The sequence below is a fragment of the Phyllopteryx taeniolatus genome, chromosome 4 (genome assembly GCF_024500385.1).
Source record: "Phyllopteryx taeniolatus isolate TA_2022b chromosome 4, UOR_Ptae_1.2, whole genome shotgun sequence".
Classification (NCBI taxonomy): domain Eukaryota; kingdom Metazoa; phylum Chordata; class Actinopteri; order Syngnathiformes; family Syngnathidae; genus Phyllopteryx; species Phyllopteryx taeniolatus.
In genome coordinates, this window is record NC_084505.1 from 22,489,862 (window position 1) to 22,515,415 (window position 25,554).

Sequence of the window (25,554 nt, forward strand, 5' to 3'; positions counted from 1 at the left end):
CTGCTTCGTGAGATGTTTGAGTACTTTTCAAAATAAGAGGTCACAATATTTCTTCCCATTTGAGTGTTGATTCTGTTAGCGGTGTATGCTTTCATTTTGAAGAACAAAGGAAATCCCTCCCACTTGAAGTCCACTAACTCGTCATGTACGAGCAACTGAATTTCAATCACTATCAAGCAACCTGAAACAATCGATATTTTCACCGAAATAGCACATTTATTGTAACTAATATGTCCTCCAACAACATGTCGGATCCCAGGAGACAAAACAAGATACTACGGTGAGTTTCTTGGTTGTTTTGTAGGCTCTCACCGCTTGCCTGATAGCTTAAATGCTAACGGTGGCAAACTGAGCTCGTCGTAAAGCGATTAAAGCTGTCAGCTGACATCATGTGGGGAACGAATGTATCAGAAAATGGCCGCATGAACACATGACACAGTTGAATTCCCGTGGCAGGTACAAGCCCCCCACCACGGAGACCAACCCCACACTGGAGGACCCCACGCCGGACTACATGAACCTGCTGGGCATGATCTTCAGCATGTGTGGGCTGATGCTCAAGGTGACACACGCACAAAGGATGTGGACACAAACAAGACACAAATTCGGATACACACACAGACGCACACCCACGGTCACACAAGACATAGTCAGATACACGCACACAATCACAAATACATACATGAATACACACATAAACTTAGACACAGTCACAGACAACCACACACACTCAGATACACACAGCTACACGTACACAAACACACAACACTGTGCACCCACACAGACACACACGCACACACTCAGCTATGCGTAAATACCCACATTGACACTCACAGTCACATGAATACGCACACACAATGCAGGTACACTCAGACAGACCCATACACATAACACAGCTATATGCACACAAACAAGACACACTTGCAGGCATGCACATACAGTGACAGACACACACACATGACGCATTCATGCACATAAACACACACACAATCACAGGAAACACATACACACAAGCACACAGAGAGAGACAAACACAAACGTCCACATCGACACCGAAACGTTAAGACACACAGGATGTTGGTGAATGCAAGACAACAGATAGTGCCAATGCCTCCATGGCGTGCCAAGAGCCAATGAAATGTTGCTTTTGTGCTGTAGTTGAAGTGGTGCGCCTGGATCGCCGTCTACTGCTCCTTCATCAGCTTCGCCAACTCCAGGAGCTCTGAGGACACCAAACAGATGATGAGCAGCTTCATGTGAGTGGGGCCCACACATCACATCACAAGAAAAGTTGTTCTTTTTGGAGAACATTTGTTTTTTTTCTTTTGGAGGAACAAAAGTTGTAATATTACAAGAGTCATAATTCCACGAGAAAAAAAAATACAAAGTCATATTATTGAGAACTAAATCTTGTTTTTTAGAATAAATATTTCTTCTAAAAAGTAAATTTGACAAGAATAGTCTTTTTTATTTTTTTTAGAATAGTTACACAATATGTTCTTTTGGAATTAATAAGAATTTGTTGAGGGAAAAGATCATTTTATGGGAATAAAATCTTATTTTCTGGAGAAAAAAGTTTAGGGAGCATTAAGTAATTTATTGAAAAAAGTAGGATATTTTCATAAAAAGCACATTTTTATGGGAAGAATTGAAGAGAAAAAGTTGCAAGAATAAAGTCAAAATCTGAAATCATACTAGAAGGAAAATGTTCAAATTAAAACTAAAAGTCAAAAATTTGGGGCAATAAGGTAGAGGTTTTTGTTTTTTTTATAGGTAGTGAAACAACTAAAAGTTATGAATGTTCAAGAATAAAGTAGAAAAAGTCATCATTGTAGATAAGTTGTATTTTGGGGAAGAAAAGGGTCCTAATTTTTTCAAAGAAAAAAGTATTATTATTACAGATTTAGTTTTTTGTTTTTTAAAGTAGTCTATATTTATAAAAGTTCTAAGTATTCAAGAATAAAGTAGTATATTCCATCCATTTTCCGTACTGCTTGTCCTCAATAGGGCCGCTGGCGTGCTGGATCCTATCCCAGCTATCTTTGGGCGAGAGGCGGGGTACACCCTGAACTGGTCGCCAGCCAATCATTCCACGGCACACATAAACAAACAACCATTCACATTCTCACCTACGGGCAATTTGGAGTCTTCAATGAACCTACCATGCATGCTTTTGGGATGTGGGAGGAAACCAGAGTACCTGGAGAAAACACAAACTCCACGCAGGCAAGGCCAGATTTGAACCCGGGTCCTCAGAACTGTGAGGCGGATGTGCTAATCAGTCGTCCACCATGCCGCCAAGTTGTGTATTTTCGTTACAAAAATAAAAAATGTTATAATTTGACAAGTCATATTTTTTTAGATGATGATGTCATAATAAAATCATAGCTCCTCCACCCCCCCAAAAATAGTCCAAATGCATTGTCCTGTTGGTTGCAGACAAAGCATGGAGGGCAGATGAATGGACGCAGCAATAATTAGAAATGACTTCCTTCTGGCTTCGACTTGGCTAAAATGACCCCACAATTATATTCCACACAGGATCTTCCATATTCTTGGTTAAATGTCCCGGTTTTGGTGTGCAGGTTGTCCATCTCGGCCGTGGTCATGTCTTACCTTCAGAACCCTCAGCCCATGTCGCCGCCGTGGTAACCGAGAGGAAGCGTGGTCACAAAGCCGTGACGGCATATTGTCCCGCCGGGCGACCGAAGGGACGCAAACCGGAAAGTCAATGAAACGGAGCAGAGCGTGACGCCAGGATAACTTTGTTTTTTAAACCTGTTTTGTGTTCTTTGATGTTTTGCAGGATGATGCAAATGAATAAAAAGTTGAGATACAAAAAACATTTGTGTGTCAATAATAGGCTTGATGAGAAGTAGCATTTACTAACTTCTCCACTAGATAGAGCAACCACGGCACGCTTGATTCTTTTTAATCCATGTGTGCTTGGAAGATACTGGGTGGGTTTGCTGAGTGGTTTCAAAGTAGGGTTTTAAGCCTCGATTAAGGTTTTAAATTAAGAGTTTCAAAATACGATTGGGGCTTTACAGTGCAGTCCCTTGCCTGTGTTAAGGTTTCAAGCTTCAGCGTTTCAAACAACTGTTAAGGTTTTATGTTAGGGTTGTGGTTACAAACTAAGGTTTCAAGTTTAGTGCCTCAAAGTAGGGTTTAAAACAATCATTAAGGTTTCAAGACCTGGTTAGGACTTCAAAGTAGGCTTTCAAATGAATAACTTCAAGCCAGGTATAAGATTTTATGCAAGGTTTGGGGTCTCAAACAAGGGTTTGAAATTGGGGCTTCAAATTAGGGTTTCAAGCAAGGTTAAGGTTTGAAGTATTCTTTCAAAAAAAAAGTTAGTTTCAAGCCTCAGTGTGAGTCTCAAGTAAGGTTTAGGGTTTCAAAATGGGTTAAAGCCAGGGTTCGGGTTTTAAATTAGGATTTTATATGTGCCCTGCAATTGGCTGGCGACCAGTTCAGGGTGTACCCAGGCTCTCACCCGAAGATAGCTGGGATAGGCTCCTGCACGCCCGCGACCCTAGTGAGGATAAGCGGTGCAGAAAATGGATGGATTCCCAGGCGGTTATGGTTTCAAGCAAGCATCAAGGTTTCAAAATAGGTTTTAGTCTTGGTTAGGGTTCAACCAAAGCTACGTTTAGCGCTTTAAAGTAGGGTTTCAAGCCTTGGTTTGGGCTTCAAGTCACGTTTAAGGTTTCAAGCTAGTGTTCTTGTATAGAAGCTTCAGTTAGGGCAACAAAAACAAAGGTTAGGGTATCAAACTAGAGGTTCAATGCTTGGTTAGGACTTCAAAGAAGGGTTTCAAGGGTTGAAAACAGGATTTTTTAAACAAGCCAGGTATAAAGCTTCAAACCAGATTTAGGGTTATAAATTAGAGTTTCGGGCTTCAATTAGGGATTCAACAAGGTTTAGGGTTACAATTAGGGCTTCAGGTCAGGTTTATGGAATCAAAATAGTATATAATAATAATATATATAATAATAATCATGATTTCAAATGAAGGGTTAGGGTTTAAAATTAGAGATTCAGGGCAGTGTTTAGATTTCAATTTAGGGTTTCAAGAAAGAAGGATATGAAAGTAAAGTTTCAACCCAAGTTGGGCTTTGAAAATTTTAAAATAATAAAAACAAGCACCAGAGTCATGACGATGCTCACGTTTTTCCATTTCAAACATTCAAAATGGTCAAAACAGCACCAAGTAAACTATAATAATGCAAAAAGATAAAATACATTTTGCTGATTGATGCAGAAGGTTGACTGCCAACCTTCAACAAAAAGGACTGAAATGTTTTATCACAATATCAAACTGGCTTCTTCTTCTTAGTCGTGCTGAAAGAAATGGCGGTACCGCCGGCCTCCAGCAGGGGAAGCTCAAAGCTTCCAATTTGGACATTCTGCCCGGCAACAAGCACAAGAACCACGAGGACACGCCCACTATTGTGACGTCACTTGACGACTGCAACTGGCGCGGGAGCGTAACAAATGTAGAAAAATAGATTTAAGGCATCCAGGACGGAAAATAAAAATATCTCCCAAGGACAATTTAACACTCCTTTTGTGTTTTGTAATATTGTCAATAATAACCATCACATTTAACAAGTTCATAAAGATTTTTGATACACTGAATTTAAACGAGACGCCGTAACTTGAAGGCGACCTGATGTGTCGCCCCATTTTCATAAAATCTGAATTTTCCTTAAACCAGTACAGGTCTTTTCATAATAGAAAAAAACTTTATTCTAAAAAAATGTAGATCTTTTTCTCTGAATATTTTTTTTTTTACTGTAAAAACATTTTTATTAATATTGTGACTTTGTTGTAAATTTGCCCTCTCCTTAATTTTTTTTCCCTATTAATAACTTTTGTTGCAAAATAAAAACAATTATTTTCATACTATGACGATTCTTGTAATATTACATATTTGTTTAAACATTCTTGCAACATTTTTCATGGTAATAATATATATATAATACAATAATATAATATTCCGACTTGTTCTTGAAAATATCGTAGTAGTAATAACAGAACTTGATTTTCTCACAACTAAAAACCATTTTAAAAAAATTTGTACCACTTTATTCTAAAACCAATTTGTCTCGTAATATCATTTTTTCATTGAAAACAAATCCAACTTTATTCTCTAAAGTTTGAGATTTTTTGTCGTAATGTTACAGATTATTCTCACAAAATTATGACCATCTTAACCAAAAGCACCAAAATATGATTTCTTTTCTCAGAATCTAGATTTTTTTTTTCTACCAAAATGAGGACTCATCTCTATAATTTGGGAGTTTTTTCTTGTAATATTAGAACTTTTTCTTGCAAAATTACAACTATTGAAAATGTGTTCTTATCTTGCATTTGTACACCTTTTTTTTCAAGATTTACAACTCTATTCTAAAAACAAAATCTAATATGACTTGTTTCTTGAAAAATTGGACTTCTCATAATATTCAGAGATATTCTTGCAAAATTAACACTTCAAATTTTTATTCTTCTCATAATACTATGACTCGTTTGTGAAAAATTCAGACTTTATTCTCGAAAAAGTCTCTGTTTTAGTCCGACTTATTCTTTTACTTTTCTGGCATCGTTCCGACTATTATCCGTAAATGTATGTTTGTGTTCCATGATAGTAAATCTTTTTTCCCCACAAAAGTGATAACTTTAGTCTCAAACTTGGACTTCCTGTGGTAGCGTGTGGCACTCGCTCACCACAGCTCCCCCTGCTGACTTCAGCCCATGTGTTCGATCCCTGCCAGACATCGCGAGCCAGCGGAGTTTTTCCTTCTTCAGGTCCAGTGGTAAAAAATGGCCGGTCCTCTGGGAGTGCAGGTCATCGTGAGGAATTGAGTGGTCAGAGGGCGAAGAAGAGGATGAGGACGACGATCAAGATGGCAACCAGCACAGCGATGGCACACCACTGACGCCGACCTGCCCCACAACACAGGAAGTGGTCACAACGGGTGCGTGCGTGTGTGTGTGTGTGTTTGCGTTCGTTTGTATGCCTATGTGTGTTCGTTACGTACTGCTGGTCATGTGAGAGACCTTCTCCAGCTTCTTGAGCACAGAGTCCATACGGGTCGACGTCTGGTCCATCTCATCCGCAAAGTCCCCCAACATGCTGGAAGGAAGCGTGAAGATTTTTAAAAATAATACTATACAATTCCGACTTTATTCTCACAAAATTCTAATTTTATTCTTTCAGAATTTAGAAAATGTGTTGTTGGTTTTTTTTGTAATCTTACAATTTTTTTTCCCCCTGCTGACTTCTCGGAAAATTGCTTTTTTTTTTCCTAGTCATTAACTACAGTGCCACCAGAAAGTATTCACACCCCTTCACGGTTTCCAGATTTTGCTATGTTACAGACTTATTCTAAAGCTGATTTGAGAATAGTTTTCTTTAAAAAGAAATATACATAAAATATCCCAAAATGACAAATTAAAGACATATTTTCAGACATTTGTCCAAATGTATAAAACATTTAAACATTCAAACATAATGGGTACATCGGTATTCACACCCTTTGCTATGACACAAACTTGAGCTCAGGTGCATCTGATTTCCACTGATCATCCTTGAGATTCTTCCACAACTTGAATGGAGTCCGCCTGTGGTAAATTTAGTTGACTGAACATCGTTCGGAAGGGAGGTCTCATAGTTGACAGTGCATATCAGAGCATAAACCAAGCAATGAAGTCTAAGCAATTGTCTGCAGACATCCGAGATTGGATTGCATTGGTCAACCATTGCTAACGCACTCCACCAATCAGGCCTTTATGGTAGAGCGGCCAGACGGAAGCCACTTCTCACTAAAATTCTTCAAGAGAACTTGCTCCAGAGTGGTCTGGAACTCAGACTACTTGAGGCTGTGATTGCTGCCAAAGGTGCTTCAACAAAATATTAAGCCGAGGGTGTGAATACTAATGTACCTATTACGTTTACAATTTCAATAGCTCCACAACTCTCTGAAAATATGTTTTAAATTTGTCATTACGGGATATTGCATGTAGAGTTTTTTTTTTAAAAGAAAACTATACTCAAATCAGCTTCAGAATAAGTCTGTAACAGCAAAATCTGTAAAACGCGAAGAGGTGTGAATACTTTTTGGTGGCAATATAAGTGGGACTATTTTTTTACTTTTTTCCCCCCCCCAACAGTCCTCCCTGTTGAACTCATTGCATTCACTGCAGCAGTGGTGACGTCGTGCCACTTGCCGAGTTTCCTTTCGTCAGCGCTTCCAAAGCCACCGTTCTTGGCGATAAGCATGTCGACTTCTGTCTCCAAGAAGTTTTGTTTTTCTCCCGAATTGCAAAATAGCAATCTCCTTTTATAATCATGAGCTGATTTTGTTTGTTTCATTTTGTTGCGGGATCAACCTGCCTACTTTCGTAAGTGTGTGACTTGTCAAGGAAAATTCCCTACAGGTGTGCGTACCGCAATAATTCCCAACAGGTGTGCGTAATATGTGTATGGATCCCAAATTTGCATTTGCCGCGTGGCGTGCGCGTATAGCGGAGAGGGGTGGCCATCTGCGTCCTACCAGCGCTCAGCAACCGCTCCTAATGGGAATAAACGAAGGACACAAACTTCTGTTTTATTTGCTTTGTTCACATGTATTTTATTTGCAATAAAAGGCTGAATAGTGCTTTTCTGTCTCTCCGCCATGTCGCTGTCTCGATTTGCACATTACGCCCCCACAGTGGGGGGACGGGGAGCTCTTAATTTTTTCATCAATTGTACATGATTAAAATGTGATAAACTGGGGTACTTTCCCCTCTTCGCCACGAAAATAATACAATTATATTAAGGAAATTCTTGGGACTTTTTGTAGTAGCAGTAACACGGTCGATGGGCCGAATTGTATATTTTGTACTTATCAAGGCAAATTGTCTACAAGTGTGCCTGTGTGCGTACACACAATTTGATAGGATAAGAGGCTGATCATAAATTGGTGCATTTTCCACACCACACCATTCACGCAACATGTTTTTGAGATTGTAGGGTGTAAGCTGCAGCTGGCTCCCAGTGTGGACTGAATGGGTGGCAACAATGGGAAAATTAAATGCCAGTGTTTGGAGGGTAATAGTCAGTTCGTATTTTGAATTATGAACAATGAACTGAAATAGGTCATTTTTGGAACGATAAACTGAACTTTGAACTAGTTCGCGAAGAAAACGAACTTGGGTTATATTTGTCTGATATTTACATTTGTTTGATGATCTTAAACATCAAAGCGGGGGGTGAATCTTGAAAGAGCAGTCAAAATGCAGATGGCAATATGGGGAACTCTGGTTTGAAAATGGCCTGCAGTCAAGCGGTTAACTGGGAGAAGGAGAAGAGGAAAAAGAAGATGGGGAGGATGGAGGAGTAGGAGTGTGTTTTCAGCGGAGGTGTGAAGTTGACTCACACGGCCTGCTCATCCAGTTCGTCTCCGATACGACCCGACATGTCTTTGAGCACTCGGATGCTTCCGGACACAAGCTCCAGATGATCATCCTGCTCCTGCATGATCAGCTACACACACACACACACACACACACAACTGAGCCTTTTTGTTGCTCAAAGGTTCCACTAAATGACTTTTTTTTTTTTTTTTTAAGAGAACGTATGGTTATGTAATGGAAGGTTAAGTGAGTCAAGCAAAGTGGTTGGTGCCTGACAGCGGAGTAGGACGAAACGGGAAGAGGGGTCTTTCCCCACTAAAACCGCAGATACTTGAGGCATGATGTCATAATTAAAAACAGAAAAAAAGGAAGGCAGCAGTGACTGACAATTTTTACAGTGTTACATAAGCATGTTGCCTTACCTGTATTTCTTGCAAAATGACAAATGTAAAAATAGGACTTGTGTTCCTCGTGATATTTTAACATTATCTAACAGAATTACCATTTTATTCCCATAAATTCCCATAAAGATGTTTATACGTTATTTTAGAAATTCTATATTCTCTACAAATGTTTCACTATTCACGTAACATTACTTTTATCTCGTAAAAGGAGAACTTTACTACTCATGATATTACAGATTTTTATTTTATTTTTTTGCTAAGTGACTTACAACACTTATATTTTCCCTGTAATATGATGACTTTTTCTTGCAAAATTTTGACTTCTAATATAAGGATTTGTTTTGCACTGAATTTATTTTTTTGGGTTTTACAAAATTACAGCTATTTTAATGTTTTATTTTCATGAATTGTTTTCCCCCAAATTGCGACTATTTCAATTATTTGCTTCATGTGATATGACTTTTCCTCTAAAAATGGACTTTATTCTTAAAAGTAGGATTTTTGTCACCGTAATAAGATTTTTTTCCTTCCAAAATTTTGACTTTTTTGCGCTGAATTACAACTTATTTTTTCTCTCAATTTACATCTTAGTTCTCATAAGGTAGGGTTTTGTTAATATTCAGATTTACATGAAGTACATGTAAGAAGAAGAAATGTAATTACGTCTTCTTTGCTGCTGGAACGATGCAAATTTCCCCCTTGTGGGACTAATAAAGTTGATCTCATATTACACATTTATTATTAATAATAATATATTTTTAAGCCGCCCACGTTCGGAAGTGACGTGTGCAGTGATGCGGCATCCTGGCTGGATGTGTATTATTTTATATTTATATCTCTAAACACGTATTAACTGGCCTGTTATTTTGTTGTTCAAAGTTGGTTACTCGCTAGCAAAATGCGGGTCCAGCCAGACCTATGTGACCTAAGTGTATTGTTTCACCAAATAAATTATTTCGATGATGTGCGACTGCTTGTAATGATAGCTTAGCAATTAGCACGTGTCTTCGACTATCCACTCCTCATCCTCCCTTCAAGACATTTTTGTAAGAAGCACGGTAAAAAGTGGAGCTTGTGCACTACCATGGAGGCGACTCGCAATGCGTTGACACCGGACGCAAACTTTCGCCTCCGCGGCTTGGCAGCCGGTGCACTTAATAAAATAGCGTGCACCAAGCAGCTGTTCAATGTGGACGCGCTGGTAATGTCAGACGGTGTATTCCCCCCCCCCCCCCCCAATATCCGGAACAATTAGTGTTACGGCCGTAAGAAGTCAACATTCAGCGATTTCTGTAACAAAATACAGACGTTCCGTAACGTTTGGCAGTGTCTATGAGTCATATCATGGAAACAACTGTTAAAGCAGCTGAGCTAAACATTTCACATTCTATACAAATTCCTTCTATTTCTTTGATTTTAGTTCTTTGAGCTTTTAAGTCATTCTGCAACGAATTCCAGACTGTGGGTGCAGAGTACCCAAAAGCCCTTTTCCCAATTTCTGTCCAAGTGTTTGGAACAGAGGTCCTGAGAACGCAACGAACACTGTCTGGTACTTCGCTACCTGATAAAAACGCATAGATAGGAGGGAAGCAGACCAAGAATTGCTTTATAAATACAAAGTGCACCACGGAGTGAGCCTGCAGGCCATCCAACCCGAAAGTACAACTCACAATGGCGAGACCTCGCTTTACAATTTGTAAGGAATCTCAAAGATGCATGGTAGGCAGTAGGCAGCATCAACCAGACAGAGACTTGTTCTTGCAACATGGGGGGGGGGGGGGGAAAACTTTTTTTGTTCCTTGTTTTTATGCAAGAAGTATCTTAGTCATAGTACATAAAAAAATTCTTGCCATATTTGGATTATTTGTGTGCGCACGTGTTACCTGCTGTTGTTCCTGCTGCTCTTGAATGTATCTGGAATTGGTGGACACCAGGTGGGCATCCAGTCGCGTCGAGCGATCCGACACAGAAGATGCTAGCAGCGCCTGAAACAGACAGACAATAAAATGTATCAATAATAATATTGTAGCGTGTCTCTAGGTCATCTGGGGTCAGTTGCAGCATGTCCAACCTGCTTGTTTTTTTTCTCCGCCTGAGCCACAGCTGATGGACTTGACAACTGATCCTTCATCTCCTGCGCACAAACAGGGAAATTATTTTAATTCATGATGAATCATATATGTGTGTGTGTGTTGACTCTACCTGCACGGACTTCCTGGTTCTTTCCACAAAGTCCTTCCTCTCCTGAAGCTCCTCGTCTCCCAGGCGAAACTTTCCCGGGTTTGACTCCACGATACCTGCGCCACACGCTTAGGAAATCAACAAGCAACGAAGTGGCTGCTGTCGCCCCGGCAACCGTCTCCACGCTACAAGCCATCAAGCTGCTATTAACACACATGAAGTCATTACATTTACTAGCTTTTTTTTTTTTTTTTTTTACAAAATTACAATTTTATAATACTGCTCATTTAGACGTGTGCCAAAAATGAATTTATTCTCCTAAATGTAAATTCTTCTCTCGTCGTATTAACAATTTTTTCATAAAATTCTGTATTCTTGTAAAATTTTGATTTATTGGGGGAGGGATCTTGTAAAAGTATGACTTACAATATTGTGAACTTTTTCTAAATGTAGGATTTCTTTTTCACACATTCTGACTTACTCCCCTTAGTAAGACTCTTGCAAAAATCCAATGTTATTCTGATAAAATGTTTGTTTTTCTTCATGTCTTTCTCCTTACAAAATTGAAACTTTATTAACAAGAACTAGAATATTTCCTCAGATTTTTTTTTCTTGAAAAATTAGTTATTAGTTAATTCTCATAAAATGTTTCCCCCCCCCCATCTCATATGCGTTTCTTGTAAAATTGTCATTCTTATAAAATAGTTTTACTAATTTGACAGAATTTACAAAATTGCATACATTTTTGATTTGTTTTTGCCACTAATTATAACTAATATATACGAGTTAAGTCTTGATGTATTTTCCCCTGTAACAAAACATTTATTCTCTTGAAATATTATTTTTCTAACTTTTAAACTTTCAATTTTATAGCTAAATGCTGATTGAATCTAATTTTAAAAACAAAATCCAAATAGAACTATGACTTTTTCTTGCAAAATTTGGACTTTATTCTCATAAAAGGCACCTTTTCCTTAATGTTGCAAGCTTACTCACATAAAATGAAGATTCTCTCAATGTTACAACTTTACTGGCAAAATTAGTTTTTGTCTCTTAATATTACAACCACAAACGAGGATGTTTTTTCTTCAAGAAATTCTGACTTTATTCATGTTTACTTTTTTTTTTTTTTTTATAAAAGTATGACATTAAACGACTGTTTTTCGCAACGTTGCAATTGTTCTCATAAAATTTTGATTTTGTTTTCTTGTGGTGAGTTTATTGGAAATGTTTTATTTTTTCATAACCTTTTCCTTCAAAATTACGACTATTCACTCTTTTTTTTTTTTTTTTTAAATTATTGCAAAATTACAACTTTCTCTCACAAAACTCTTTAACCCCATTTTTCCTCGTGATATGAGTTGTTTCCGCCAAATTACATCTCCTCTTTTGCTCTGCTGGAAATGACTCCTATTATTGACAAAGGCTTCAGGGGCTGACTAGCTGAAGAGTACAAAGCTCGTGTTTGTTTCCCAAACGAGACGTGTGACTCAAGCTATGAAAGATACTGATGGTCTCGCTCAGGTCCTCCAGGTCCCAGTCGATGGCCCGCAGACAGTTGCGCAGCTCGTTGGTACTCCAGTCCAGCTCATCACGACTCACCTGAACAAATATTTAAATGCTCATTTTCTCAATTAGCATGAATGCTTATGTCATGCTAACATGTGACGACGTCAGCAGTGTGATTGGACATTCTGTAAGTGCTATTCAGTGATATCATTGGTTTACATTTCGCGTGAAGTCTAATACCACACTAACGTGAACAGTGTAGATTAGTGATTCTTAAAAGTGTGGTACAAGTCCCACTAGTGGTACGCGAAAGAATCACTGTCCAAGCACAGTTGAGTTTTATTTCACTTGCGTGCAATACATTTCATTTCAATCATTAAGGTTTTTTTTTTCCTATATGTAAACGCAGTGTGCAGTTCAAACTGCATAATGTTGCTGTGGCATACTTACATTTTAGATATAAAACCTGTCTTGGTTTTTTGATGAACACTTCGGCCTACTACACCACTGTCTTTCAATACTGGTCATAGAGGTGTTGCAATTAAATTGATGTCGACAACTAATCGATCACATTAATCAACTATTTTGCTAACTGATTAAGCGTCGAGCCATTGTTTAATTTAAAATGATCCAAATCCTCTGATTTCAGCCCCTCAACGGTAAATATTCTCAGATTTCTGTAGTCCATCATGAAAGCAGACTGATTATCTTTTGTGTTTAATCAAAATAAGACATTTGCAAACATCTGCTTTTATTATCTTCCAATTTTATGACGTTACAGAAATAATAATAGTTCCAAAAATAATGGTTATTTGCAGCTGTAGTATGACTAACCTGTAATTGACATGCAGCTGAACCTGAAGCAGCCTCAAAAGTGTATATATCAAACCATTGGCCCTTTGCATTAATCGGTAACCAAGAAGTAGCTCTGTTTCAAACAGGTTGGTGAGTACAACATCACTTTCTCGTGTGATATTGCTTGTTGTATCGTAATTATAAAACAATACCAAATAAACTACCATCAGTTAATAAACAGTAACCAAATAAACCAGTTAATTAACAGTATAAAATGGTTTTGCAATAAACTTCGATGCAAACTACATTTTTATCCAACTCGGTGATTAATCGATTGAATGATCGCTAAAACAATCGATTCTAAAAAATATTCGATAGTGACAGCCCTACTTGGTCATTATGCTGCTACTTGGCGAGCTACGTTTTTTTCTGAGGTGGCACTTTGTGTAATAAATTAGACAACCACTCGTGTAGATGTCTATATTGTCTTCGGGTGATAACAGAGGGTCACTGCTTTTCATTTAACATTTGGTGTGAATGCTAACACCACGCTGATGTGGAAACAGTGTAGGTAATGACGTCAGAGCCTTTCCATTGGCTGCTTGTCAGCGATAGTTGGTCTTCACCTGGGTTCCCTCCTGCAGTAGCTCCTCCCACCTGTCAAACAGGCTACGTGCACGCGCCGTGGCCTTCTGCACCTCCCTGCACGCGCACACACAAACACACTTTGTGAGCTAAAGATAACGTTATTTATTTATTTATTTATTTTATAGCACCGACACATCTTTGTTTGGAAGCCAAACAAACACAGAAGCTAACTTCCTTTCGTAACTTCGCAGCTTCTCGTTAAGAGTCCTACAAAGAGAAAGAAAAAAAAAAACAAGTCCTGGAGGTCCACAAATAACACAGCAGATGAAACAGAAGCAAATACGACGCGCGGAAGTGACTTTTGTTTGTCCAGCGCAAACAAAACAAATCAAAAAAAGCCTCGCACCCCACAATCACTGCATGCAATGGATGATAGCGTTCGAGGCTAGGCAGCTACCGCTAGGCGTTCAGCTGTCACCGCTCGGGTAAAAAAAAGAAAAAAAAAAAGAATAAATCCGCTCCAACGGCGGCTCGCCGAGTGAGACATGTCGAACGTGTGCTCGCCGAGTGTCTCCGCTGAGTTGTAATCGTTCTTTGCTTGAGTTTGCTCACCCTTTAACGACGAAAAACGGATCCTCCAGCGACATGATGCTACTTCCGGGTGCGTCACGCCGCCGCGCAGGCGCGTTAGACATGATGAGGCGTTTAAACGTCGGCGTGAACTTTCCACTCCATATTTTTTTTACGCATCCATAAATGTCTTCACTATTTAGTATTTTGTTTATATTCACGTATTTTACTTATTGTTTGTATTGTAGCCTGACAAGGACTAGTCTGCAGCTGTCGTTAAGCCTATTTTATATAAAATATATATTTTAAATATTTGTTTTAACCTCAAAAATCCTTGAATGAGGGGGGGATTAACCAACAATAAGCGCTTTTGGATTTAGTTTTTTCCCCCTAAAAAGAAAAAAACTAAAAGAAAAACGAAAAAAAGAATTGGAAATTATGTTGAATAAAATGGAAATAAAAAGAAAATCGCAGACAGTTGAATCCACGTGGGCCGAACTGCAAGTATGCAGGGGTGGGGGGCACTCTATTGCCTGGAAATTTGATTTTGATTACATTTTTAACTCCTCGAAGGGAACTTATTCTCCGAAATTTGTTGTTAATTGAAAATGTTGGGCTTGGCTGACTTTGTGACAGTAAAGTTAGCTTTTTTTTCTCTTTTTCTTTTGCATACAGTTTTGTATGCACTATAACAATGTGAACATATTTTTTCTTTTTTGTGTGATTAATGCTTAAACATATTTCCTGTGTTGGAGTACTGTATTAAAAAAACAGACTGAAATAACACTCCAAATCTGACGGTGACTTTAAACTTTTCTGGTCTGTAAGTTGTATACATAAAGAGTCGCCATGGCAGCAGCTTGGGGATCACACCGCATTCCTCCACTTTTGTCCCTGAAGGCAACACCTGAGAAGACAGACAGACAGGCGCAGATATAGCCCTGGCCCTAACGCATATCGGGCCCAGTGCCCACCTATTTGTGACCTCGTCCATGTGCCCCTTCCCTTCCCTCCCACTCCCTCCCACCCTCGTCCTGTCCGTCTCTCCCTTCCTTCCTTCCTTCCTGTCCTCATCCTGTTTCCTCCCCCGCCCCGTCCCATCCCGTCCTGTGAGAATTCACAGGCCCTTTCGTCACCTCGCTGCTGGCGCTGTTTAGTTGAGTCTACATTTTTCAAAGGGGTAGACAGACAGATGTACAGATAGATAGATGGATTGATCGATGGAACGATAGACAATGTTTAGATAAGTGATGACAAGGAACATATAATTAACCAAATTCTTCAATTAATAACGCCATGCTATGGAAAAAACTTGCTTAACAAAGATAAGAAATGCCATGGTTAAAATATAATAATAATAATGCCATGGAAAAGTATAATAAAGACAAGAGTAATAATGCCATGAGGAAAAATGTGTAAAGAACAGTGCTATAAAAATATAAATAAAATAATTCCATGGCAAACTATAACAAAGTAATAAGAATGCCATGGAAATATAATAAATAATAATGCCATAACAACAAAGGTAAAAGGAAAAAAAAGGCTTTGGAAAAATTATTAACAAAGATAAGAACAATAATGCCATAGCAAAACAAATATGTGAATATATATGACTGACAAAAATATAAAGAAAAATAAAATAATGCTATGAACGCTAACAAAAATAAAAAAAATAACAATGCCATGGAAAATATATTCAATAATAATAACAATAATAATAATGCCATAGCCACCAATATAAAAAAATACTAATGCCATAGATAATTAAGAATTTTGATGATGATTTATAAGTGGAATATATTTAGATTTATTGCAAACATATGATATGCAAAGAGACACTTATTAATATGAAGACTAATTTCTTCTCTCTGTGTTCAGTTGTTTATTTACACTCCCAAATCGCCAGTAGGGAGTGTTTCGCTTATTTTCAGGGGGAAATTTGCACAAAAAGTCCCAAGTCTAACGAGCAGCAAGCATGTGGTAAAATTCATTTAGATGAAAAGAAACCTACAAATATTGAAGCAAACTTTGCAAAGAGTATGTTTTTATCCATGACAACCAAAGGCGTGATCGCTGAATCATTCCTCACACCGCAAATGTTCTTGTCGGTACAAGCCGGACAACATTTGGGCTGCTTTGTTTGCCTCACTACTTTTGCGCTTGTGTGCCACCGAAGCAAATACAAACACGACAACACCGCCGAGGAACAAAAACAAGTGTGAAAAAAGGAGCCAGAAGCGACAACGTAACATGGGCCACTATATAAATAGACCCAGTGACCCTTTCTCTCGTGGTGCCTTCAAGTGCTCCTTGTATGGATGACCTACTTTCTGGTGTGAAAGACAGCAGCATCATGCAGCTTACCCTTGGTGTGCTATAAGCTGCTTTATATACAAACCACAACACGAAAACAAATGAAACACACAAGCAAAACAAAGAAAGATGTGACGAGCACAAGCTAAAGCCGCTGTACGCACTTTACATATAAATAAACTTGACATAAATAAAGAGCAATTAATTAAGTAATTCATACAGTAATAGTATAATATTCTAGCAGTAAACCGACGCACTTAGTGAACTTATGGTATTATATAGCCAAGGACACACACGCACACATACATTCCTCACCAACCATTTGGCCTGAGGCGGAGGCAGCACAACAACACACACACACACTCACACAATCAAACACACACAGCGTCGCCATAGTGACCAGTTGGGTGCCGACACAAAGCGAGGTCACGGCGACTCGTGTTCTGGGAAGCTGAAGGCCTTACTAAGGCTTACTTAACGAGCACTCATCGGCGTTAAAAAATATGAAATGTGTTACCAGTTACCAAAAAGTGGCTGATAGAATTATCACAAGTTGGAAAAGTAATAATGGCATGGAAAATTACAACTAACAAAGATACTTAAAACATGGGTTAGTGACAAGAAATAATGAGCATTTTTAAAAACTAAAGAATCCACAAAAACAAAAAAATCCATTAAAATATTGATAGAAAAATCCCTCAATTAAAAAAAAACAAAACAAATACATTCAAAATATGCCATGGAAAATATAACAAGGATAAAATCAAATTCCGTGGCAAAAAAAAACCATGCCATTTAAAAATCGAATACATTATGTAATTATGCCATGTGAAAACAAAGATTGTTTAAAAATGCCATAATAATTGAGAAAAATAAATACTAGTGCCATAGACACATTTAATGAAATAATGGCTTCAAAAATCTAATTATGTATATATATATTTTTAACCTGTCCTGTTCAGCTGCGAGGTCAAGCATAACGGAGGCTCTGTATCCATTTTATGCCGGAACAGTTTTACGTTTTATGTGGCCCGCGAAAGCAAATCGTGCTCGTCAACCTCCGTGATTTTTGCTAAAATCGGTTTCCAAATTGTCATAATAATAAACAATAATGTTGAGATATTGCATTTTTCTGTTACCAAACCCTTCTTCTACAGTAACCTAAACAATACTTGAGCAAACTATTATCCCTGTCTTCCGATTTCAAAACTAGTTATCCTTAAATTTGTTGTGTCATGGCAATAATATGATTTCCCCTGGTACTCCGCTCTCCTCCCACATTCCAAAAACATGCGTGGTAGGTTAATTAAAGACTAAGTTGCCCATAGGTGTGAATGTGCCCTGCGATTGGCTGGCGACCAGTTCAGGGTCTACTACGCCTCTCACCCGAAGATAGCTGGGATAGGCTCCAGCACACCCGCGACCCAAGTGAGGATATGAGGTATGGAAAATGGATGGATAAGAAAAATACTCCAATGGCAACAAGAATTGAATAAATTATCATAATGCAGTAAAAAAATGAGCACCGACAATCTAAATTGTCATTGAAAAATAAAACTAATATAGGTATTTGCAACATGATAATGGTGTGTAAAAAAAAATATAAGGAATTTTTACAAAACAAATAATGCCATGAAAATATATAATCAGCAAAAATGTAAAAATAATAATTTTAATGCCACCAAAAAATATAACTAAAATTGTATTTTAAAAAAGTAATAATGCTATGGAATATATAATTTAAAAAGATAATTTAAACATGCATCAAGCATAAAAATAATCCAATATAAAAATATGCTTGACAAATTATTATTATGCAATTTCAGTATGCATTCAAAGTGCAATATTTGATATAATCTTCAAATAAACATTAATAAACTAGTCAATGAGATCCAAATTCAAAATGCGTTTCGCCGTAACGCCAGAGGTAATTTGCCCTGCAATCATTCCATAAAAGTACAAAATAGAGACGCATCGGGTTACAGTAGGAATACTGTGGGGAAGTTTATACATGTGTTGCGGTCGCGTGTAGTTGTGTTTATTTTTACAGCTGCGTGGCTAGATAGCAAGCATACCAAAATGCAATGATGCAAGTGACAGCAGCAGCTCTGCCTGGAATAGAAGCCAAACGTATGCTGCGTTTTTGACCTGTGTCTACTAAAATGGATTTTAGATTTACCAGCCTGTGTTAAATAAAGGCAAATGGTGGGAATGACAGGAATCTTGAAAATGTACATGCCATAAATATGTACTGTATATTTTTTATGGGACAATTGTAAGAGTGTTTAAGAGGGAGCCTGAACTGTCTGTGTTTACACAGATTCCCAAGAAACGTGTATCTGTTGGTCTTTGAATGATCATGGGGGACTTCAGAAGGAGTCAAACAGCATAAGAACAAATAAAGTCGAGTTGTCGACTTTATTACTCCGCATTGACATTTAACCCTTGAAGTCGACTAATCAGTACGAGTAGTGTAAAACGTAAAAAATAACCTTTTGCTTTTCTCTGAAACAGATAAAAAAATGAATCATTTATTAATGTCAGACAGGCTATGAATACATTTTGAAAATATATATAGTTCATAATTTGATATCAACAATTATTATGAGGATATTATTGACCCGAAATATACTGTGTGTGCATGGAAATGAACAATAAAGGGTTAAGTACATTTCAGTTTGCACTTTTTGCTTTTATTTAAAGAAAAATAAAAATAAACTCCTTTTACCGGAGTTTTTTTTTTTTTTTACACGAGTATCTGTACGTGTACGTACAGAATGAGTAGTTTTGCCACTTCAGATTAAAAGCGACTTTCTTTACACAGCACTTTAAAAAAAACAACCGCAGTTGTAACAAATCATTGTGCATAATAAAAAACATTATTTCCGATGGACCATGAAGGCGTCGTGACGCAACTGCCTTTTGACCCACCGCCTGGTAACCTTGGTAACCTAGATAACCTTGTTTACGCCGGCCACCGCGCCATATATGGTAATCTGGTTACGTCAGCACAGCTGGGGAGGGAGGAGGAAGCGAGAGGAGTAAAAATGGGCGGGGTGCTGACGTCACGGCCTTTCCACTGCGTGTACCACCCCTTCCCCCCCACAACCACCACGGGAATTTACAACCGGATAGGCCATATATGGCAGGGGAGTGACGTAGGTGAGTCATATGTGCGCCGTGAAATTTGAGACGCTTTTTTTTTCTTCTTCTTCTTTCACTTCCCCACCCACGTAAATTCTCAGAGCTGCCGAGTTACCAGAAGAAAAACGTGACATCATTCGGCGAAACTATTTCTCCTCCGTGTTTACACTTTTGAACCCTCACAAAACGTCCCGTGATCTCCAAAATAATACGATGTCAGCCCCAAGTCGTTATGGTTCGAAAACGACTTTGATGAAATGATTCAGTAGTTGTTTAAAGCGTGTAAAATACAAATATAGGACTCTATTTTACTTGTTTTAAATCATTTAATCATCACTAAACCGAAAATAAGACGGTTATCTTGTTGTAAAATAATTTAAATAGCTTTCGAGGCGAAATGCGTTTGTTTAGTGCAATGAAGAGAAACTAAATGTTGACAAGGGTGAGAAAACAGACTAGACGGAACAGATGGGGTGCGCGCGCGTGTGCGCGTGCCTGCGTGGGGCAGGTGTGGGCGGTGTCTGATTGGTCACTGCCTGAGGAATTCGACGTGACGTCACAGAGTAGATAAATTACCACCCTGCCTCTCACGCTCGCAATTCTCTTCAGGGTCGAGAGCGAGGAGGTGGACAATAAAAAAAAAAAAACTAAAACAAATAATAATAATAAATTGTCCCCAACTGACACGGGAACTTTTTAAAGTGCGCTTATTTTGATGTTGTTTTTGTAAAGTCGAACTCGTTGTTTTGTGGGAAAACAACAAGGAAGTTAAGCAAGCTCAAACAAACAATGAGTGACACAACAACGGAGACAACAATGGAGGTGAACGCGGAGGCCAGGCGGATTTTGGCCGTGTCCATAAGCAAGCTGTACGCGTCCCGGAGCCAGCGAGGCGGCTTAAGACTCCACCGGAGCCTCCTTCTCTCCCTGGTCATGCGCTCCGCTCGGGACATCTACCACTCGTCGGCGCCACCGCCCGAACCCATGGAGACCGGCCCGGAAGAGCCGACCGAGCTCGACCTGGAGTCGGGGGCCCAGGTGGACCACAGCCCCGACGAGTTGAGCCCGACGGCGGGGGGAGGTGCGCAACAGGAGGCCGAGGAGGAAGAGGGGGAGCCCGCCGAGGACAAAGAGAACCAGAGCCCGACGCGGCGCTCCAGGAAGCGGCGGGGGAAGGAGTCGGCGGCGCCTCACTTCCTCCCCAGTAAGCGGGCGAGGCTGGAGCCCGGCGAGGAGCGGCACGCCGCGCCGTCGCCGCCGCCGCCGCCGGCCAGTTGCCGAATGGGCCCCGCCGAGTCCCTCACCTCGCTATCTCTGAACCGGGTCATACCGGCCTGCTGAGAGGGCGAGACACGGAGGCTCCACTGGACTTGGAGCGCTGTTTTGCCCACACTTGCAAGCGGCCTGGAGGCCACATCGACGGTCCCGGGACGGGCCCGAGTAGAGCGAGCTCGCCTGGCCAGCGTGGAGCAGCTTCGGTCCGGGTCGAACGAGCGACCCGGTGGGCTGGCTGGCTCTCCAGCTGAGTCGCGCGCGCGCGCGCGCACACACACAAGGCGGACCCGCCAGGACACCCAGGGACTCATTACAGAGGAACCGAGGCGCTGACATAACACTCTCACACACATGCACACTGTTGCTGTGGACAACGACATGGTGCTACACTAAACACATGCTGTTTTACATCTTTTTGGACTTTTTCTATATTTCAAGAATGTGAAAATGACGTCATATACCTCACAATGTAAAGCTGCTTTTTAAAAAAAAAAAAATTTTAATCCCCCCTGTGGTTGTTGATAATAAATGAGTTGAAAGTGAACAAATAAGCGCCTCCGTTGTGGTGATTGTTACCCAGACAAGAACTCTGTAATGTGGGTCAATCCTCAAGCGTGTCCGCCACCAGACGGCTTTCTCTAATCACGCCACTTCCTGTGGATTACAACAGAATTATGAATCACATCCTCCCGGTGTGATCTGACACCCACATGGTGCCAGACACTGAATTAGGTACACCTTATAATTGGATGCAATACAAAAAAAGATGTTCCTAAGCTCTAAGTAGATGACATGTTTGTCAAGATAATACAAATGACTAACCCTGACCTTTGTAACAGCAAAGCTTATAGTATTAATGATTCAATCTATGTAGCGCAACTTAAAATCAATAACGTTCTTGCCCTGCAAGTTTGACACCAAAAACATGGGCTGAAATAGTATGTACAGATTTAGTTTTGGTCTCAGCTATCTTGGATAGTACTGTAGCGGGTGATTGAAAAGTAACTCCCTATTTTTATTAAGTACTTACTGAACTATAATTTTTACAAGAAATGAACATGAGAAGAAAGTGTATTGCATGAGTTTTATTTAAAATTCGATATGGGTGCCAGAATTAGCCACCAGTTTCTCAAGCTGCCTGGGAACCGCATTAACTAATTTCACAAGGAACTCTTGTGGGATGGAAGACCTAACTTCTCGTATTCGCCTTTCAAGTTCTTCCAAAGTCGGTTTGGTAGAATCTTGCTCTGAACAAAAATCCCTGAAAGCCATCTTCGATTCAGTCATTCAAAATCAGTAGGATTCTTCTTACTTTGACAGAAAACACTCCTGAAACCGAAGGACTGAAAATAGGATCCGGTTGACTGCTGATGAAGAACATGGGCCTTGATGTATGACCTCAAAAATGACATAACATGGACTAATATGACCTTTGATGTTACCTATCTTGAATTTCACTCAAAATCAGCAGGGTTATTGAATGTAATCTTGGATTTGATCATTCAAAATCAGGCTTTATCACTGAAATCTGGATGAGGACAGAGTCGAAACTGCACCTGGTCAAGCATTCGATTTGTTGTTTGCCCAGATGCAGCGCAGCGTGCTAAGGATGCTAAGTGTTCTGTGATGCAGATGTGGAGTGCGCATACGCAGACACACACACCGACACCAGCCGCCGCTTGTGATGTCCAATAGATGCTAAAAATAGAAGAGAGCGGGAAGGAAGCTGGAACTGAGGCAGCTGTGATGCAAGATGGACGACAAGGTCTCTCTGCGGTTTCCATCAGAAAAGGAAAAAAATCCAGCTGGAACATTTTGACAAGTGGGAAAACATCTGACATCCTGTTGGTGCTGATAACAAATCTTGGATGTTGTTTATATTCCAGATAACAAAGATAAGTTACTTTTCATAGCTAAAATACACAAAGCTTACTTCTTTAGGGACACCTGTAAGATGTAATGACACAGAACAAGCTGTACTATAAAAAAGGCAATTTTATGCATTATTTTTTGTTTCATTTAGATATGTGCTTATAATAAAAGTTGTTCAATTGCCGTAATTTCTCGTGTATAATACGCACCCCCAAAGTTGACCTCAAAATTCTGGAAAACCCTTCTACCTATGTATAATGCATTTTTACAATGCATGATTTTGCTTCTACCCATATGATCAAAACATGATGTATTATCTGGATTTTGTTACTTTTTTCAAATAATTATTAGTTAAGAACTTTATTTGAACACGTAATACTCTCTTTTTATTTACTTGCTCTTATTTTGAAATTCACAGCCCTACTTTTATTTAGTAAATGAGAAAACACACCATTGTGCTCATATGTTTGATTACCCGGGAATAATTTGTAAGATGGATACAATTCTTTAAAGAAAACATGAAGGGCCAGGAGAAACACATTTAGTTTCATTTTAATGGTATTGAAATTAAACTGTCAAGAATTTCAGAAAAGCATTATCATCAAACAAACCATAACCACAAAGAAATTAATGATGGTTGTTGTTCAGTTATATATATAAAAAAAAAAGAAACAGTTCACAAATTCTGCCAGGGTATGTAAAATTATGAGCACAACTGTACATATATGCAGTCATACGTACCCCTGTCATATTGGAATGAAAGTGTAGGCTACACCTTTTTCATAGCCTCGAAGTGGCACTGGCATATTAGAATGAAAGTGTACAGCTTCCTCATAACCTCTAGGTGGCGGTGGCATATTGAGATGAACGTGTGCTGCTTTTTCATAACCTCTAGATGGCGGCATACATTTATAAAATGGGAAAGTTTCCCCCCTATACCCATGTATGATGCGCACCATTAATTTTTGACACTTTTTGGTGGAAGAAATCCGCAAACACCACTTTGTTCAAGTTGGTATTATACCTTAAGTTGCTATCATGCTGTATATCGTTGCACACTCACATCAACACAACAGCACCCCAAAATGATGTTCAATCACAATATTCATATGCTTAAAAAAATAAGCTAATTTATTACACTGTCACTGATTAAAATGGTACAAACACGGCAATCACATCAGTCTGTGGTCACACAACTCCACAGAACATACAGAAACTTCACAAAAGCAAACGCCTGTGTTACGTCTTCTTCCCAAACTCATTTCAAAGGTGAGCGATGCAATCAGTACAACGAGCGGACTAAACCCGTGTATATAGGTGGAAATGATTCTGCATACACTTACCTCATGACTTCCTTTTTGCAACGATTATTGCATCAATTGATTATAATAAAAAAAAAGCCTGCTCAAATGTATCTAATCTTACCATTTTCACTTGTCTAAAGAATAAAAAAAATCCAGACTTTCAATATAGGAAACAATTACGCCGCACGTCTTCCACAGATCGAAGAAATAGGTGGAGTTTTACAACACTTCTCAGACATTTACAGCATTCATGAGCGTTTATAGATTTGTTCTTAAACAATTTTCACTACTTTAAATTGGTTAATATCGCATAAAAACAACAGATGAAGTGGGGTCAGACAAATAGTATCGATTTGCGAAGCAGCCAAGAACATGTACTAGAATAAGGAAATGAGCTCGTCTTTTGTCACTGATGTCTGATTTTTTTTTTTTGGGGGGGACATCCGGGGACTGTAAGGAATAGCAATCAATCTGCGATACACAGATAATATACAAATGAAATGGACCTTTACCTAATAAAGAGGCTGGCGTGAGGACATTTGATGCACAGGAAGTGAGTGCGTTTGCCTGGAGGGGGAAGGAAGTATCACTGTGTGCGTGTGCGTGCCAGGCTGAGACAGGAAGTGATGCGTTGCTGCAACAAAATGTGTAGGAGGGGTCTATTTTGAGCTGTGTGTGTGTGAGAGAGGGGAGGTGGGCGACGTACAGACAGATGTGAGGAGGGGGGAGGAGAATTGTGGCTCCAGAGGGAGGAAGAAACGTCAATAAAATGTGACAGAGGCGGGAGGGGGCGAGACTGTGTGTGCGCGTGCGAAGGCGTGTGTCTCGGTGACGTAGTGGCGGACGCAGATTCGGAGGAGGAAGATGAAGGTGGACGTGTGAGGACGTTTCGGGTTTTGAAAGCAGGACAACTGAAAACACACAACGCAATGCACACAGTTGACGTGACTGTGGATCTCCTCCCTTACCCGGAGAGGGCACTCCCCGCTTTTCCTGAGGAGTGGCCTCAGATTTGGAGGTGCTGATTCTCATCCCAGCCGCTTCACACTTGGCCGCAAACCGTTCCAGCAAGAGTCGGAGATCACGGCTAGATGAAGCCATCAGAACCACATCATCTGCAAAAAGTAGAAAAGCAATGCTGAGGTCACCAAACCGGACCCGCTCAATGACTCGGCTGTGCCTAGAGATTCTGTCCA

The 25,554-nt window shown here is 39.5% G+C and overlaps 4 protein-coding genes across 7 annotated transcripts in view; 2 read left to right on the top strand and 2 right to left on the bottom strand.

Moving 5' to 3' along the window:
* Positions 1 to 77: 77 nt before the first annotated feature.
* On the top strand, positions 78 to 5,918 carry wdr83os (WD repeat domain 83 opposite strand). 4 transcript variants are annotated; one of them, XM_061770663.1, is made up of 4 exons: positions 78 to 280; positions 457 to 562; positions 1,159 to 1,256; positions 5,778 to 5,918. In XM_061770663.1, exons 1-4 carry the CDS (start codon positions 231 to 233, stop codon positions 5,821 to 5,823), a joined length of 300 nt encoding a protein of 99 aa, XP_061626647.1. In that variant the 5' UTR covers positions 78 to 230; the 3' UTR covers positions 5,824 to 5,918. The 4 variants fall into 4 exon arrangements, with proteins under 4 accessions (XP_061626647.1, XP_061626645.1, XP_061626646.1 ...); XM_061770661.1 differs by lacking the exon at positions 5,778 to 5,918 and adding an exon at positions 4,340 to 4,511; XM_061770662.1 differs by lacking the exon at positions 5,778 to 5,918 and adding an exon at positions 2,586 to 2,850.
* Positions 4,155 to 14,584, bottom strand: LOC133476793 (syntaxin-10). Its single transcript, XM_061770659.1, has 9 exons — positions 14,493 to 14,584; positions 13,919 to 13,994; positions 12,497 to 12,590; positions 11,010 to 11,104; positions 10,879 to 10,941; positions 10,691 to 10,792; positions 8,427 to 8,533; positions 6,045 to 6,139; positions 4,155 to 5,949 (listed from the first exon to the last, which is right to left on the bottom strand). Exons 1-9 carry the CDS (start codon positions 14,573 to 14,575, stop codon positions 5,873 to 5,875), a joined length of 792 nt encoding a protein of 263 aa, XP_061626643.1. The 5' UTR covers positions 14,576 to 14,584; the 3' UTR covers positions 4,155 to 5,872.
* A 5,911-nt stretch (positions 14,585 to 20,495) lies between these two features.
* ier2b (immediate early response 2b) lies at positions 20,496 to 21,524 on the top strand. The gene has a single exon (XM_061770684.1). It carries the CDS (start codon positions 20,697 to 20,699, stop codon positions 21,246 to 21,248), a length of 552 nt encoding a protein of 183 aa, XP_061626668.1. The 5' UTR covers positions 20,496 to 20,696; the 3' UTR covers positions 21,249 to 21,524.
* A 2,638-nt stretch (positions 21,525 to 24,162) lies between these two features.
* cacna1ab (calcium channel, voltage-dependent, P/Q type, alpha 1A subunit, b) overlaps positions 24,163 to 25,554 on the bottom strand; it is a 141,512-nt gene continuing 140,120 nt past the window's right edge. Inside the window, exon 48 of the mRNA XM_061770675.1 lies at positions 24,163 to 25,473. Within this exon, the coding sequence (XP_061626659.1) occupies positions 25,459 to 25,473 (15 nt within the window). The 3' untranslated portion in view covers positions 24,163 to 25,458. The remainder of the gene's footprint in view (positions 25,474 to 25,554) is intronic.

Coding starts and splice junctions, on each gene's coding strand:
- wdr83os (XM_061770660.1), top strand. CDS start 231: ATGTCCTCCAACAACATGTCGGATCCCAGGAGACAAAACAAGATACTA. Junction 281..456: donor AGACAAAACAAGATACTACG/GTGAGTTTCTTG, acceptor TTCCCGTGGCAG/GTACAAGCCCCCCACCACGG. Junction 1,257..2,007: donor CAGATGATGAGCAGCTTCAT/GTGAGTGGGGCC, acceptor TGTCCTCAATAG/GGCCGCTGGCGTGCTGGATC.
- LOC133476793 (XM_061770659.1), bottom strand. CDS start 14,575: ATGTCTAACGCGCCTGCGCGGCGGCGTGACGCACCCGGAAGTAGCATC. Junction 11,105..12,496: donor GGACCTGAGCGAGACCATCA/GTATCTTTCATA, acceptor CGTGTGGCGCAG/GTATCGTGGAGTCAAACCCG. Junction 5,950..6,044: donor GGTCTCTCACATGACCAGCA/GTACGTAACGAA, acceptor GTTGTGGGGCAG/GTCGGCGTCAGTGGTGTGCC.
- ier2b (XM_061770684.1), top strand. CDS start 20,697: ATGAGTGACACAACAACGGAGACAACAATGGAGGTGAACGCGGAGGCC.